Raw genomic sequence first — 17,349 nt, 5'->3', positions numbered from 1 at the left:
CTACATTTAGCTGCTTATTAATGAAGGAATGAAGACATCAAACACACATACACACCATGCACAAACACAAGCATTTGTTCAAGAAAAGGACAAAAATGGAAAAACTAAACTTTAATAGCAGCCACATCTGTGTTTCGGTTTTGTTTACACGTTCGGGGAAATTTAGGGATGGCATTTAGTAACAGGACAAAGAACACCCCTATCTCAAGAGCAGAGAAACAGCACGTAAAATCAAGTTCCACTTCCTTTCAGCATGACAATGACCATCTTTTACAGAACTGACAACACCGAGCTTAGAAAAATAGAACACTGTGGGGTTTTTTTTTTTTTGGTTTTTTTTTTGTGCTTCACCATCAAATATAAGAGAGAAAAAGGACAAACAAGAATGTCATTTCAGATTAAAATGATGAATTGATTCTCATGTCATTGCATATCCATATGACTCCATTTTCATTTCACATTTTTATCTCTTTATTCATCTTTTCTTAACAAGACAAAGTCAAATGGAGACAAGGGTATAGAGTCCAAAGGAAGTAATGCTTTCTTCTGCTGGCAGAGCCAAACTCACTCCTTTCTCGAGTCTTATAGATGTGCACTCCTTATGGTAACGCTTCATGAACTTCTAATGTCAAACATGTGATTAAAATAGAAATGACTGTCATAAAATAATCTATATGTACAATAAGACAATAACAAAACTGTAATGTATGTAATTTAACATGAAGTCAAATGCACACAGAAGAAAAAAGAAGGAAAAAAAACAACTTCACACAAGCACTCTGCAAATAAAAGTGACACATTTGTCATGTGATAACTGCAATCATTTCTGGTTTCTGAGTCATTATGGTGTAGAGTTAAGCAGTTTTGAATAACATGGTTTGGATTACACAAAAAAACAGGGCCCCAGAAGTTTATTTTTTTAATGCACATCATAGTGTATTATTGCACCTAGTAATCGCTGACTAGCAAACAACAAACTTCATACACTATTACCCAATAGTTAGAATTATTCCTAGTAAAAAACAACTCATTCTTGAAGGATTATTAATGCGCATTAAGCAAAGACAAGGCTACAGCCCAGCCCCACAACTTAATTACTCCACTGCTCTTACATTTAAATAAATTATTTGGTTCTGGTAATAGACAAGCTGTAGGATAATTATAAGAAAACGTATACACTCAAAAGGAAAAAAAAAAAGCTGAGCTAATCTAACAGCACTAAGGCAGTGCTTCAGAGTCTTTATTGTATTATAAAAGCAAAAAAAGAGCTCTTATAGTGAAGCTTGTAAGTAACTGGACAGTGACAGACAGCGATATTGGATTGAAGGTACAGGATTCACAGCCCTGTTATATCAAGTCGTTCGGTCTTTCAAGAGACCAAAAGAATCTTACAAATGAAGTGTGCGATTCATAGTGATCACTATATACTAGAGTTCTTTCGTCTAAAAGTTCTTACAGAATTCTATCACAGTCATTCACAGATTTTGACATGCTTTTGCCTTCATTCTTTAGTAAATAAGACGCTCAGTCACACTCAGGCGAGTGATTCATTTGACCAGTCAAGAACACTCTACCATTCAGCTCTGAAACAAGTTTTAAAAGCGTTTTAATCGCCATATGTCAGGACACTGTGTGACGGTAAGGTACATATTGAAGTGTTGGATTTATATAGACTTTTATATAGTACAGGATCTAATTTGTCACCAACTCCAAATTCTAAAGGTGAGCAAATAGCAGCTGTTTGGCCTTGCCAGCGAAACAGGAAATGTTTACATCTTTATAGGGTTTCCACAGAAGCTGCAGCCAAATAAAATGGTTCCAGGATCACATTGTAACAAATCTATTGAGTCTATTCTGGCAACACCAGAAATGTGTGCACAAAAAAAAAAAAAAGAAGCAGTGGTTTTGTACTGAACAACCAAAAGAATGCCACATCTCCATTGGATCACATTGCTCAGGTGTATGGAGGAATGAAGCTTTAAATTTCACATGCAAATTGATATTTAATAATGGGAATTATTTGCCCATTATAACAACATTTAAGTGCATGATGTACACATGCAATAATGTCTTAACGAAGCTTAAATGATCTGAATGGGATCCCTGTTGTCTATAATTCGAATATAAAACGAATACAACTGAGCAACGTGCCATCAACAGATGAAATCAGTGGATTCTCTAGATTTCTGTGAGCAAACTAGTCTCACTGGGTTTGTTTCATGTTTCTCCAAGCCTCGTGTCCTTACTTGCAGCAGTTCCTCAAAGGGAGGAGCTAAGACGCAATGAAAGGAAATGATGAGGCAATGACTATACACAGCTCATAATCTGAGCCCCAACCCATTTAATCAATTCCCACTCTGCATCACTGGTAGGCCCACCTTAATGCAATGTTCACTACAGGACACATTTAGCACATGTGTAATGTACTGGTAAAACAGTAACTAGTTTGTCTAAATAGTTATTGTTTGGAATCACCCACTGTATTTAAATCCTGTAAAAAGATATTTAAGATATATAAGATATGCTGCAGATCTGAAACACCTACAAATACCTGGACAAATGCTGGACATTTCCAATGCAAATAAAACTGCGTCATGGTGAAAATTGACTGCAGACCCCTGCCCTACTGACATGTTTATAAACTTTAAAGTAATCGGTAACCTGTTTCACATAAACAACTAGCTATAAAGAGGGCTATAATTCCTACAAGGTTGACCCAGTATGGATGCCGTGTATATATACACCCCCTCAAACTACAGCTGGCAGTCTGCACAAATTCATAGTAAATTTCAGTTTAAATCCATGTGCCAAAACAAAAAATAAAGTCACAGTCAAGTTAGTTGGACTGCACAGTCTGTTATCTCCTAAAACAACAACAAAAAAAAATTCTCAGCCCAAGGGCTCTACTTCCCAGCTTCCACCAAAGCATGTCCCGCAGCAACTGGATACGGATAGTACGCTTAACAGTAAACCTAGAGGCCGGCAGCTAAATGGAATGAGTTCAATGAGTTGTACACGCCCCTACATGTAGAACAAGGTGCTCTGTGGGGAAAGATGTCTCTGACAAGTGCAAATTTCACTATTTGTAATTTAGGTGCAAGCACGTTTCATTTTTTTTTTCTTCTCAGCTGAAATTCTGACAAGCCCTTACTGGAAAAAGAAGAGAAAAAAGAAAAAAGAGAGTGTCACACCCCAATGCATTACACACAGAGAGAAAGTGGGTGAAAACACTAATTGCATTTTCCCCTTCCATCTGTTTGTGTAATTTTTTTTTTAACTGTTTTCTGCTTTCCAGTGTAAAGGGGTGGCACAGCAGAATGGTCCGGGTTGTCAGGATGATGTAAATAGTCTCACTCGTGCGGCTCCTGCAGGTTTCCCTGTCCAGCAGGACAACCCAGGAGAGCGCTCCTGTACTGTCCCCTAGTGCTAGGAGAGATCATTCTGACCTGTCCCCTGCCTTTTGGAGGGATAATTCCAAAAATCGCAAGGGCAGTGTGTGTGTATGTGTGTGTGTATGTGTGTATGTGTGTGATTAAAGTGATTAAGTTCAGTTGGTTTCATAGGAGGACAGAAGTGCAGCATCCACAGGCTCCATACAGGAGGGGCAGGTGAAGGAGCGCATCAGCCAGTCATCGATGCAATCCATGTGGTAGATGTGCATGCAAGGCAGGAACCGGATCGGATCCCCATACACAAAATCCAGCATGCAGATCACACACCTATACAGAAAGCAGGAAAAAAAGTAAACTCAGTGTCATCAACTGAAGCCTTGTGTTTATGCAAAGTTTATGTTGCAGCCTGCTTATCTCATATACCTTACAACGTCATTTTTGCATCAAACAAATAAGAACCTAATGGTCACATTTTATGCAATAATATTTTTAAATCTTTGTCAAAGTTGGCGTGTCTCATATCGCACCATTCCTTTTTGTGTGTAAAACGTACGGAAAATAGAACACAGCAGCAGCAGCTACTGACTACATACTCTCGTATCTTCTTTTCAGTGCCATCACTGCCGGGGTCGAACACCCCCCTGGGCAGGTGCTGAATGAGGCCAATCCTCTGTGCGATGCGCACTTGCTCTTCTTCGGTCAGCTGCGTCGCCAACCGGGTCTGACTTGGAGTGGGGTGGTAAACAGGTACATGGATCTGCTCCTAAAAACACACACAAGATGTTATAAATTGTATCGAACAATAAGCACTACGGTTCACGTCAGTACACTTACAGTACTGAAACACCACTCCATGAATTTTCAGTGAAACCAATATGTAAAAGTGAGTAATAATTGTCATGAAATCGCATTTCAGTAATGAAATGGACTTTGGTTATTACTAAGCATCTTCATATTGAGGCTTCATATTGCCTCCACTAGGGGGCAATATTTCATTTAAGCTCAGCCTCATCCCAAATACAGAAAAGATCAAAATGCATTGCAAAAGAGCCAGACGGAGAAACAGCCTAACTGTGAGAGAGAGACAAAGTGCAGTGAACAGAATGGTTTCTTTCAAGCAGATGCCTACTCAGCATTCTCTACAGTCCGCAGTGGGGGGAAACCAAATACCTCGCTAACGCTGCAATTTTAATTCTGCATGATGTCGATTTCAAACTCAAAGAACATAAATGCTGGGAGCTGACAGATTTTGGAAATATGCGTCTCATTTCTAATAACCCAAGCCACTTAATGAATGTGTCCTTCCTCCATGCATTATTATTTTTTAAATATATATAATAACCAGTTTGTCCATAGCCCTGCAAGCATAAATTTTAAATAAAAAGAATGAAATTTTACATGATGAATCAAAAGCTGCATCTGGGCTATAAGAATTAGTCTGTACAAGTAAAGCTGTGTTCGTGTTTTGACCCCTGCCCTGAAAACTGGTTTCTGCTAGCTAGTTTATTTTTCCTCGTCGAGATGTATGAAAAACACACCATTCTATTTGTTATGGGGGGAAATAGTATTCTATAATCTAATGGGCATTTCACCGAAGAATCGAACTCCTGTCACAATGATCGCAGCACTAATAACAGACTCAGAGCTGGACATTACAGTAGCAGGAGGACTGTGAGTAAAGTACAGCTATCCAAAGAGCAGAGATGAGATCAAAAGTCAGGAGATCAGGTTCCTCATACTTACACAAGCCCAAAATCACATGCTGCCACGTCAAAGCCAAACAAGTTAGTCTGCCTGCTCCAAACACACACTGTGTGTGGTGCTAAAATGAGCTTTTGTATTCCTGTGGGTTACTGTATTGGCATGGCTTATCTAACCAGGTAAACCATTTGGCATTTTCTTTGGGAGGACTGGTCACACAAGAAAGTTGGACAATAAAAATAATCACAATGAATCATGACGTGATTCACGAGTTAAAGAATTAAAAACATTCGATAGTTACAGCTGAATGATCTGAATATTGTAATAAAGAGCTGAAATGAATTGCCACATATATGATCAAGAAAATATGACATAATATATGACATATATATGACTATGAATAATTCCTCATTACACTGACAGACATGTGCCCAAGGCTCATATGCAAAATATTGGTTAATATATAACATATGTTAATGTTGAGGTCATCATGCATCAACAATACAGGCATTAATAATACCTTGATGTGGCCTAGCTAGAGCTACGCTCATCATATTGACCGATGGATATTTATCTACACAAGCTTAAATGTAACAAGAATAAAGCTTTGCATGAAAGGAAAGGCGGCTTCAAAAATGAAATCACTGTAGTAGTGAGGGGACAATAAAATTAAAGCAACAGGACTGACAGCCTTATACAGATATTAATCAGTCCACTCAAATAAACTGACCCAGTATTCACCATGCAAAGCATAATCATCTATATGATATTGGCCACTAATCATATATCCAATCAACATTCTCAAAATGACTGAACAACAAAAATAACAAATATCTTAAATATGATTTGCATGATCTATACTTTCATTTGAAATTCAACATTTTTCATCCCAACAGTGGTGGGTAGAAACAGACACTGTAAAATTAGTCTCTACATGCCAGTGCAGACCCCATGGCCTTGGAACACGTGGCAGGGTTTAGCTGAAACAGCCAAAAGCAGCTGGAGAGAAAAGAAAGGTCCCAGTGTTTTTTGTAGACAGTCAGGAGAGTGCAGGCTGAATATTACTGACAGCTGTATGACAGGTGCACACACACACACACAGAGCAATGATCAGCATTCTTCTCACAGGTGTATGTGTGTGTATGTGTGTAAGAGAGAGAGAGAGAGAGAATAAGTGGACAAACTTAAGGGCTAGAATAAGAACATGATCTCTTACTGGCTTCTCACAACTGACACCTTCTTATTACTTAATCATGGAGCTCAAAGGCACCAAGACCCTCCTGGATCACACACAAGCTCTTACTTATTTAGTTCTGAGACTAACACTATCGTTTTTTATTTCAGCTCACCTCCTGAACTTAAAATACTGGGCAGATTGTCCTGCTAAGACAATGGGTGGTAGTGTGTTTGAGAATAACAAGGGGGGCTGACATGAGACAGGGTCCACATCTCTCTCAAGAGGCGGGGATGCTTTCTTGTCTGGGCCGGACATGGTGTAGACAGAGTACTGTCTTGAATCCCCCCACCTCCATTTGCACTACAGCAAGACAATGAACATGACATCAGCTGCATTCTTCTGTGTGTGTGTGCATGTGTGTGGGTGTGTGTGTGTGTCAGACCAAAGCAAAGCCACAGCATGATTCAGGTTAGTCATACAAGCCAGATGACACAGTCCCACATGGAAAACTGCGCTTCTCAGAAAGTGGAGTTACCTGAGAAAATTAAGCCTCAGGCTTTTTCTGAGCAATTCACATTTGCTCATAAGTGCTCAGAACTGAGATCTTGCCCATAGTTCATCACATGCATATAAAAAAACTACGGATGAGTAACTGTCGAGTAAGAAACAGGTCTGAAAACGTTTACACAATTTATTCGCAGTATTTTGGCCGCCGAGGGCACTGGTGGCTCAGTGGTAGGTTTCTCGCCTACCATGCGGAAGGCCTGGGTTCGAGTCCCAGCCAGCGCCCCCACCCCACCCACTGGATGCAGTGCCGGTCCCAAGCCCGGATAAAATGGGAGGGTTGCGTCAGGAAGGGCATCCGGCGTAAAACCTGTGCCAAGTTGTTGTGCGGACAAGTTGGTCCGCTGTGGTGACCCCTCATGCACGTAGGAAGCAGCCGAAAGATCAAAAAAATCCGCAGTATTTTGGCCGGGACATGTCTGTGGAAATGAAAAATTATTACTTTGTTCTACACTCATAACAGGATTACATTAAATGAATTGGAGGATCACTTTAAACCATTTCCATTTATTTACGTCTAATAACTACACACTAAGCAAACATGCTCATCTTATGCCGAGCAAGAAACTCACAGTGTGCCCCTCAAATGCTCAGACACACATATTCACATCAGAAGTGAAGTGAAACAGGGGGAGTCTTTATCTGAGAGGGTTAAATAAACAGCAGCAAATTCAGCTGCACATCAGCAAGTTGACAAAAACACCATTCGTAACACATGATGTTACCTGGACATGAAATACAAGCCTAGTTGTAGCCTGTATACCTGGTGAACATGATAGTAGTTTGTACAGTTTGTACTGAACTCTAACGTCTCTACCAAGGCAATGAGATCTCACTGAGAGAATTCATTCATTCATTTTTGTTTTTTTTTAAAAAAGTCTGAAGCTGGGAAAATGATTAAACGGCAAACCGTGGAAGACCAACAAGTACCAAAAAGAATGGGACATGCATGAAAACTACAGGATCGGGGGTGGACAGATCAGTAATCTGTAGTGCACACAGCGTTCCAGTTCATTCCAAAGTTATTCATTGGGGTTGAGGTCAGGGCTCTTCGTAGGCCACTCGAGTTTTTCCTCACCAAACCTTGGCAAAGCATGTCTCATAGACCGCACTTTGTACACAGGGGCATTGTCATGCTGGAACAGGCTTAGTTCCAGTGTGTGTCTAACTTTGTGGCTACAGATTGGTAGTCCACATATGAGCATGATGGTCAGGTGTCCTCAGGTGTACCTTTGGCGATATATCGTATGAAGGGGTATGGATCAATACACAATTTTTTAAGTTGTTTTAAATACTTCACTAAGTTAAAAAAAAAAAATTCAGGGTACCTGCAAATAAAATCTTTAACTTTGACAAGAGAACACTAGCTAAAATGATGAGAATAAAAGCAAAATGCTTCATCATCAGGGACATGAGGAGAGAATAGGAAGACAAATGCTACAAAAAGTCACCCCACTTCCTACCAAGCACAATTGAGTCCAACCTTCCCACTCGGCTCATGAGTTGTCCATCTTTGAAGGAGGTTTAATTCATTGAAAACAAAAACAGGCAATGGGTGATAAATGGGTTAAGCAGAGTGGATTATTCCCACATGGCCCATCTAACTTTATCACATGTAAATGATACCATGTTGAGGCTGCATGCTTCTCTATAAATGCCTCCTTCCTTAAAAAAAATATTAAAAAAATCCACAGAAAAAGGCCCACTCAGACTCATGCGCAACTACACTAACAGTATTTCAGGCATTCCCCCCCCACACACACACTCTCACCAAAAAATAACAGTGTGTTAAAAATATTGCCGGTCTTCATTTTTCATTATGATGTGTATTTTAATTTCGAATCAAATAATTATATATACAGTTTGTTTCTGATAGCAGGAATGACACCAGGACAGTAAAGGGAATATATTTCACAGCAGGAGGAAGATTTTGATTAAAATATCAAAGCAGTTATACATTTTTTTTCCTACTGTCACTTGAGGGTTGTAGAGAAGCTTTTGATTTCCTGGATGCCTGTGTTCAATCAGCACACAGAACCAGACTGCTCAATACACTTGAAGAAGACTTTTTGGGACCGACATGTGCTCTTTATGAATATGATGGGCATAACCGAGTCTCCCAAGCCATACTTTCCCTATATCAAATGAAACTATTTGAGGCATACACTTTTACCTTCAAGAAATTCAGATTCTATGAGTCTGAAGATGCTTCTAACACTCCAGGAACGTATCTCTGCACCAGGCAAGTATATACATGAAATAATATTTGACTACATGACATCTTCAAGGTTGTTTATTCAATTAATGGTCCAAGGGAAAATGACGCTATTAGCTACTTATCAGATTATACACACAGGGAAAAGTGAACACTGAAATTTTAAGCCTAAACACTATGGTCAAAATTTTGTGCACCTGACCATCACATCCATATATGGGCCTTCTTCTAACTGTTGCCCCAAAGCTGGAATACACAGTTGTATATTGTGTCTATGTATGCTGTAGTAATTTCTTGTCGCTGCATGACAATTCCCCTGGGCACAGAGCAAGCTTAATGAAGACACAGCTTGTCAAGGTTGGTGTGGAAGAACTGAAGTGGCCTGCGCAGAACCCTGACCTCAACCCCACTGAACACCTTGAAGATGAACTGGAATGCCAAATGCACCCCTTTTTTATTGTACATTTAAAAAGGTTCAGTCCAAATTGACTGGAGTTACACATTAAAAGATATGCCAATACCATGATATGTCAGAATATCTCACACACAATATCTATATAGTACATCATCATATTACTCAGCACCAGCGTGACCGAGGAGGAATAAGTCATGTGATCACCTCAAAGTACTTCCTGGAGTAAGTTCCCTGAGATGATTTTTCTTGTGCATGAATTTATCATTTTGCATACATTAAGTAAAGCTTTGATTGTTTTATGTTTTAACATGCAACAGGACCAGAAGGGCTGGCTTTCAATCATACACACATCTTCATCACATCTCCATTCTCAATAATCATCATGTGCTTCAGTGGGCTGGTAAATTCAATCTTTATCATTTGTAATGATAAGAAAAATCAGTTTGTCGGTGAATTAAGACAACTTTAATTCTTTTTTTATTCTTTATGTTTTTAAAATGCTTCATTATAGGTGGGGCATTGCTTTATTTAAAAAAAAAAAAAAATAAAAAAAAAAATAAAAAATAAAAAAAAAAAGGCCGCAAGCTACATTGTTAATGATAGTCCTGATGTTGAACTGATGCATTAGGATTTTGTTGCATATGCTTGAGTTTGCCGGTGTTTATTCCACCGCCTGACAGCTCTGTTACAGGAAACAAACCGCTGGACCAGATTACTAAAGGAAGAGATGTTAAGTAAATGAATAGGTTAGAAGGCAATAAATCAATAATCTCTAAACATGAGCTTGAAACAGAACTGCCTGTTGGACAAGCTCCAGAAAAACCAAATATATAGCTACACCACAGGAACGCTTGTCGTTTATCACTGGCCTATCACTTATTTCGACCGCTTTCCAAAACACTTGGAATGCTGTAAGACATCTTAAGAAAATATCTAAGGGATGCAAAATAATTGAGATTTGAGAAAGAAGGGTCAGTGTGTTAAGATGTAAAAAGGCAGCAGTAGTAATGAATGAGTAACCTAAAGACTGTAGGTTTGTAGTCTTGTGAGATCCGCAGCATTATAAATCTGTATGAGGGACTGTTTTTATCCAGTGCTCATGAGAGACACATTCGAAAGACATGAAAATGCTAGGTGTGAGCTGCTGACTGTCTTGACTGTCCATTTTTTTTTTCCAAATATCTGACCAGGGCTTAACTTCTTTTGGAAATAAGGGTATGTGAGTATATAGGAGTCTCCAGGAGTGAAGAAAATGAAAGGAGGCCACGACATAAGGTAGTGAGCAGGAGAGAGGAAAAATAAACAAGCCTGTAGCGAGAGAGGGGTTTTTGGCTCAATTATATCCAGCGCGCCACGCTTTAGCTGAGCTGTCTCTCACACCCACACAGCGTGTGTCCTCTGTAAAAGAGAGGAAAGAGTGAGGGAGGGACAGGCAGACAAGTGCACTGCGGTCCAATCGTAAAACAAACAGGCAGCTGGAGACTGGCCAGTGAGAATGCAATCAATACGATGGGGGGAGAGGAGGGGGAACCCATTTGTAAGGCTACAGGGAAGCTCCATCAGTTCTAACAATCCTTTTGACACACATTCATGTTCTCTCTCAGACTCACAATTACACTTACCCTCCTATGCCCAGTCTGCTGCGATGAGTCAGCATTTCCAGCCAACTGCTCTCCAAATACTTCTTCCCTAACAAATCTTCCCTCCCACAAAAACCTTGTCACATCAACACAGACAAGACAATACTCCTCCAGTAACAAAGTCTGTCTTTTATTTGCAATTTGAGGCTTTGGGAAAGTTGGTGTGAAGCTAGAGATGTGTGTACTGAGCTGGAACGAGCCTCTATTTGCACTGCTGAACACGGCAGGATTCAGGAAGCCTGAGGAGTCCAGTAAGCTATCGCCCACAAACACAAACTCCTTTCCTCCTGCTGCACTGCTTAATGTTTTTTGGGAATGGGACTGTGGGACCCTGTGTACCTTTAGAGAACTGAAAGCTCATCTGACTGACATTTCACTGCATTTTGACAGGTGTATAGGTTTCGAGCATCTGTCACAACAGTCTGGGCTTTCACTGGTGGGGTCACAGACTTTGCCTTGGCCGACACACAGGGGACTAGGGGGAAAAAAATGTTTTTTCATGTTTCTCTTAACATGCTAAAATGTTCCTTTCCTATACAAGATTTATATCAGCAAAGCTAAAAAAGCTTGCTTGAAGCTCTAAGTGTTCCAGACAAGGCGGGAAAGAAAAAAAGAAATACGTCAAGCATTCTTGGCAGCCGGCACAGGAATGCGCTGAGATTGAAAATGATTTGGGTTGCAGAGTTGGCCTGGGCTCCCTCTTTGTCTGCGCCACACAGTTCAAACAGACCTCCTAACATTCAGCCAAGAAAAGGCTTCTGCTGAACACTGCTGTCAGGATACTGCACAAAGCAGTAGTCCTGTCTCTATGCCGTCTACTTCCCTGTGTCTTCACCCCTCTGTCACATCCACATCCTTTAGCTTACAATTACATTATTCTCGCTTATTCTAAGCAAAAGAGAACCTATTGCAGGTAAAATCACCAAATTATAAGAGTAAGTGTTATACTAAGCCTCAAAAACACACAGCTACCGTTATTAGTTTATTAGCTATACATGTTATTGTAAAAGCTGAGTGAAGGAACAGCAGCGTGAAGATCTTATCTAGGAGATCTTCTCTATCAAACCTGTACAAGTCTCAGGTATCTGGTGCTACACCACAAAACTGCGTACAGTTTCCTTCTCTAAAATAAGTGTTGCTCTTGAAACCACACTTTATTTTAATTTCTGAAGTTCAGTTCAATCTACGGTCACATTAGCTTAGCCGTTTCCTTCGAGAAAAGAAATGCTTCTACAAGACACAATGTAATGCCTTTCAGAGCACTGACATAAACTTTAATCTTTAGTTATGTTAAATTCTAAAAACAGAAATGTGGCACTTTTTTATTTCCAGTTCCTAGACGTGATCCTTCTTTGGACTGCTCAATGCTGAAAGCCCAAAACAGTATTTTTCTTTTAAATATCCCACTTAGCTTAAATTACATTTTAGATTTGGCTGGAAAAATAAAACAAAACAACCAACTCATCAGTCACTGGAACATACCCTACAATTAGCCATCAAACACACCTAGCTTACAGACAGGCCATTTGAAAAGTGACCATACTATAGCTGCATATAATCATTGAAAAATTCCAGAAATTTTCAACGATCATTAATCAAATCAAATGAAAAATAAAACTGTAAGAAAAGCTCTCAACACTTTAACATCACACATCCTACTTCCCATAGGCTTACCTAGCTAAAATAAAATTATTTTCAGGTCAGTGCTCAAGTTACTACAGTCATGGCCAGAAATATCGATACTATTGCACGTTTTCTTCCAAAAAAGAAAAACTGCTCTAAAAATATATCGATTCGCTGAAGAAGAAGAAGAAGAAGAAGAAGAAGAAGAAGAAGAAAAGTCAAAAGTAGCTTTCTGAAGTTATTTATTTCACTAATAGTCACTTCTTTTTCCACTCAAACCAAAATAGTATGGACATAACTATTGATATTCAACTTAATTCAATTTGGTAGCACACTCTGAGAGAATAAGTGAAATTGAGTGCTTACTATAGTCATAAATTAATTTCTTGCACCTCTTTGCTGGAAATTTGGCCCACTCTTCTTTTGTGATCCGCTCCAGGCCTCTCAGATTTGAAAGGTGCCTATTCCCGACTGCTGTTTTGAAACCTTTACACAGGTGTTCTATAAGAATTAGCTCTGGATTCACTGCGTGCCTCATAACACTCCAAAGCTTTGTCTTTATAAAACAATTATAGGTGCTTTTTGGAGGATGCTTCGGATTATTGTCCTATTGGAAGACTCATGACGTCCAACAGAGAGCCGGCTTTCTGACACTGGGCCCTACATTGTGCTTCAAACTGCATTGGTAGTTTTCAGCTTTCAGGATGCTATGAGTAAATTCAAGGCACCCAGAGCCAAAAGCAGCTAAGTTACCCCAAATCACCCGTGAACCTCATCCATATTAGAGTTTAGGGACCTTGTTCTTCTATGAAATGAATTTCATTTCTATACAGGACACACTCCCATAAGGATACTGGAGGCCTCAGGTTAGTATGGTCAAATTCCAGTCAGGCTTTTTTTAAGACACTGTGTCAGCCATGGGGCTCTTCTTTCCCCCTTTCATTCAGATGATGATGCATATGGTGAGCTGACACCTAAATTTGTTTGAAAAGTGATCAGGGTGCTTTCCCACCATCTGAACACACCTTCACAGCAAACTCTCGACTTTTTCCTTGATCCACTTTTCATCCACGTCCAGAGAGGTTTAACTACCATGCTGTAATGTGAACTTCTTGACGTTATATGCACAGGACACAATAATATTAAGACCTCTAACTTTTGAAGGTAGACACTTGAAATTGCCCGAGGTTTGTGTACACTGTAGCTCTCAGTGTCATCTACGCAAACATTCAGATTAAACAAAGTTTAACCATTCTGTAACAGACAAGAAGTAAGATAGTAGTCCTCGATGATGATTGGTAGTAAAGACTTGAAAGAAAATATACAATTTGTTTTAAACAATTTCACTGTTTGGAAAATTTGTCCTACAGTCTCTCTCATACCTTTCATATTCTTGCTAGAAAACCTGGTACCAAATATGCTGGTACTAAATTAGAGGGGCTACATGAGTGCATTAACAAGTGCATTAAGTGATTAAGCTCTTAGGACCCAAGCCAAATATACTGGCCATACCAATTATGGGCTGAAATGTCTCTCTGAAGCAGATATTGGACAATGACGCATCTGTATAATGGTTAGCACAAATGTTCTTAATGAAATGCTGTGTACAGGAAGAAAATACCCAAAACTCACTGTCAGTTTAGTCATTTAATGAGATACCAAGTGATTCAACTTGGTCCCAACAATGGCTAACATCTACCAATGACAAATCACTAATAAATTAATTCACTATATTGCCAAAAGTTTTGTGACACACCTCCAGATCACTGAATCACAGGTGTTTTTTTCAGGGGTCGGGCTTGGCCCCTTAGTTCGAGTGAAAGGAACTCTTAATGCTTCAGTATACCAAGACATTTTGGACAATTTCATGCTCCTAACTTAGTGGGAACAGTTTAGGGATGACCCCTTCCTGTTCCAACATGACTGTACACCAGTGCACAAAGCGAGGCCCATAAAGACATGGATGAGCGAGTTTGGTGTGGAGGAACTTCACTGGCCTGCACATAGTCCCGACCTCAACTCGATAGAACACATTTGGGTTCTATCAACGGTCAGGAGTGTGTTTATGGGAATTTTTGACCATTCTGCTAGATGCGCATTTGTCAGGTCAGGCACTGATGTCAGATGAGAAGGCCTGGCGTGCAGTCTCCCCTCACTGACCTCCTGAACCATATACACTACCAGTCAAAAGTTTGTACACATCTTCTAATTCCATGGTCTTTCCTTATGTTTATTTCTTTCTACATTGTAAAACAATGCTGATGACGGCTGAAATACACAATAATCTCGTTTGAACAGTTGATATCGAGATGTCTGCTACTGATGCTCTGTAAAGCCTTCATAACGGCTCTAATCTGAGGTGCTGTTAATTGGTGATTTCTGAGGCTGGTAACTCTAAATGAACTTCTCCTCTGCAGCAGAGGTAAATTTTGGTCTTGCTTTACTGGGATGGTCTTCATGTGAGCCAGTTTCATCATGGTGCTTAATGGGTTTTGCAAATGCACTTGACAATACTGTTCTTGCAAGAACTATTCCAGAACACCTGACCTTCGTGTCTTAAAATAACAACTGACTGTTTTTTGTTGTCATTACATATGGATTACATAAGTCCATGTGTGTTATTTCATAGTTTTGAAATCTCCAGTATTGTTCTAGAATGTAGACAATAAATCCCTAAACAAAAAACACTGAATTAAAAGGTGTGTCCAGTAATTTTGACTGGTAGTGTATATTTTCCTAAAAAGGTCAGACTCTAAAGCTCAGACTTTCATGCTAATACCACCACCAACGCCTTGTACGTGACACATTTAGTTCACTAACAAGCCAAGCAGAGTGTCAGCACAACTGAATCGCACAGTTGCTTTGAATTCTGGCTTTTCAAGTCCAACGTTTTGCTGTCTGTGCTACTTCTGTGTCAAATTAGTCAGTAATGTGACGCTGAATATTGTTAACGTTAGTAATTAGTTTGTAGGAGCTGACCTGATTGTTAAAGACTCGAGCTTGAGATCACTGAAGAATGTCCTCCTATTAAACACCACTGTACCTATGACATCAGTGTGATACACACCCTCACAGCAAGAACACAAATACAACACCAACCAACACCTTAACACCACAATCATCATTAAACATAACCTCAAACATTTCAACACAGTCAAAGTTTTTCTTTAAAACTCAACACACACCACTGTTTGTGTGCTTTGGAGGAGTATTTAAACTGCTGGCACCTGTACAGTACATTTCGGTCAGTGAGTCAATGCATGTTTCTGTACTTTATGGTCAGATGTAAAAATAAATAAATAAATAATAATAAATGCAGGAAGTACAGCAGGGGGTTAACCAAAAAAAACCCATAAAGCCCAGAAGTCTGTAGCATTAGCTCTCCTTCGTGTGAGCGACTAAAAATGAACCAGTGGCAATGAAATGGCCGGTCTGGAAAGGGTGCCAAGTTTAAACACCTTGTCCGTCCAGACAAAGAGAATTTAGTCAGCTAGTCTATTTGAGCTGCCACGAATAATCCGGGAAAACATAGCTAAGATGTAACGTTAATATCGGTATCTAAAATGTTCCCTTCATGTTCACACGGTGTGCTTTATACGTGGCAACATTGTGAAATTATGTTACACACAAAAAGCTCTCTTCTTGAACACGGCTGCTAGCATATCTCCGTTACTTCCGACTATATCGGAGTTGTCGACCGTAGGCTCTATAAGGAACAAAGAGGCGACTTGAGCAGCTGCTCTGCACTGCGTGTTTAAACAAACCCTTCATTTCACACTGGATCGACTCTCCTGCTGCTGGTTCCCACCAAGGCCTCTTACCTGGTAAGGCGGTGGCGGCTCCTGGTCCGGATCAGTGCCGTCGCCGAAACTGGCTCTGTCTGACTGCGACTCATGAAGCAAAGAGATGTCATCCGAAGTAGGAGATTTTAGACAATTGCCCATCTCCTTCCTCTCTCCAACTCCTTCCAACACCTCACTGTTCAGATATAATATACTGAGCTGACACTGCTTTCTGTCGTCCTGACACGATTTAGTCACTTAAATGTCGATTTCTGACACTTTAACGTAGGTCATAGTGAAAGCCAGGAGAACCTCTCTCTCTCTCTCTCTCTCTCTCTCTCTCTCTCTTCAACAAAAACAAACCATGTCGACACAAAGAGCTGGTATAAGCAGCAGCCTTGTGAAGCGAAAACAGATGAAAAAAGATGTCAAGAAAACCTATCTACCTTCCAAAAAATCAGCTAAACGAGTTCAACGTCTTCGTTCGATCTAGTTACTGTACATACTCCTTTTCCGTGTTTGATAAATTCCATAATATCTAATGTTGTCTCTCTCAATGGTCATCTGGTCTTTCAGTCACAGTAAACTCCGCCCACCAGCGTCTACCAATCAAATGACTTCTTCTTCGACCAGGAAGTCATCTTTTCGTGTTCCTGAGATCAACCAACAACTTTAAAGGTTTACAAAGTTTATATATATCATTTACTTTACTTTTCCTGTATTATTATTATTATTATTATTATTATTATTATTATTATTACTACTTTGGAAACGACACAATACTTTATACACTGCCTTGTATAAGTATTTACCTCCTTAAAATTTTCGATATTATGTAAC

The 17,349-nt window shown here is 39.7% G+C and overlaps 1 protein-coding gene across 1 annotated transcript; it reads right to left on the bottom strand.

Annotated features, from left to right (window-relative positions):
- Window positions 1-96: 96 nt before the first annotated feature.
- rnf11b (ring finger protein 11b) lies at window positions 97-17,023 on the bottom strand. The gene is made up of 3 exons (XM_058388872.1): window positions 16,549-17,023; window positions 3,986-4,155; window positions 97-3,719 (listed from the first exon to the last, which is right to left on the bottom strand). The coding sequence occupies exons 1-3, from the start codon at window positions 16,669-16,671 to the stop codon at window positions 3,548-3,550; spliced, it is 465 nt and encodes a 154-aa protein (XP_058244855.1). The 5' UTR covers window positions 16,672-17,023; the 3' UTR covers window positions 97-3,547.
- Window positions 17,024-17,349: the final 326 nt, after the last annotated feature.

This window comes from Hemibagrus wyckioides, linkage group LG05, assembly GCF_019097595.1.
Source record: "Hemibagrus wyckioides isolate EC202008001 linkage group LG05, SWU_Hwy_1.0, whole genome shotgun sequence".
NCBI classification, from domain to species: Eukaryota; Metazoa; Chordata; class Actinopteri; order Siluriformes; family Bagridae; genus Hemibagrus; species Hemibagrus wyckioides.
This window is presented reverse-complemented; position numbering and strand designations above follow the sequence as displayed.

What these genes read in the sequence shown, in the direction of transcription:
- rnf11b (XM_058388872.1), bottom strand. Translation starts at nt 16,671, where the DNA reads ATGGGCAATTGTCTAAAATCTCCTACTTCGGATGACATCTCTTTGCTT. An exon ending in AGCCGCCACCGCCTTACCAG is followed by an intron (nt 4,156 to 16,548) that starts GTAAGAGGCCTT and finishes GTGTGTTTTTAG; the next exon opens with GAGCAGATCCATGTACCTGT. An exon ending in ACTGAAAAGAAGATACGAGA is followed by an intron (nt 3,720 to 3,985) that starts GTATGTAGTCAG and finishes CTTTCTGTATAG; the next exon opens with GTGTGTGATCTGCATGCTGG.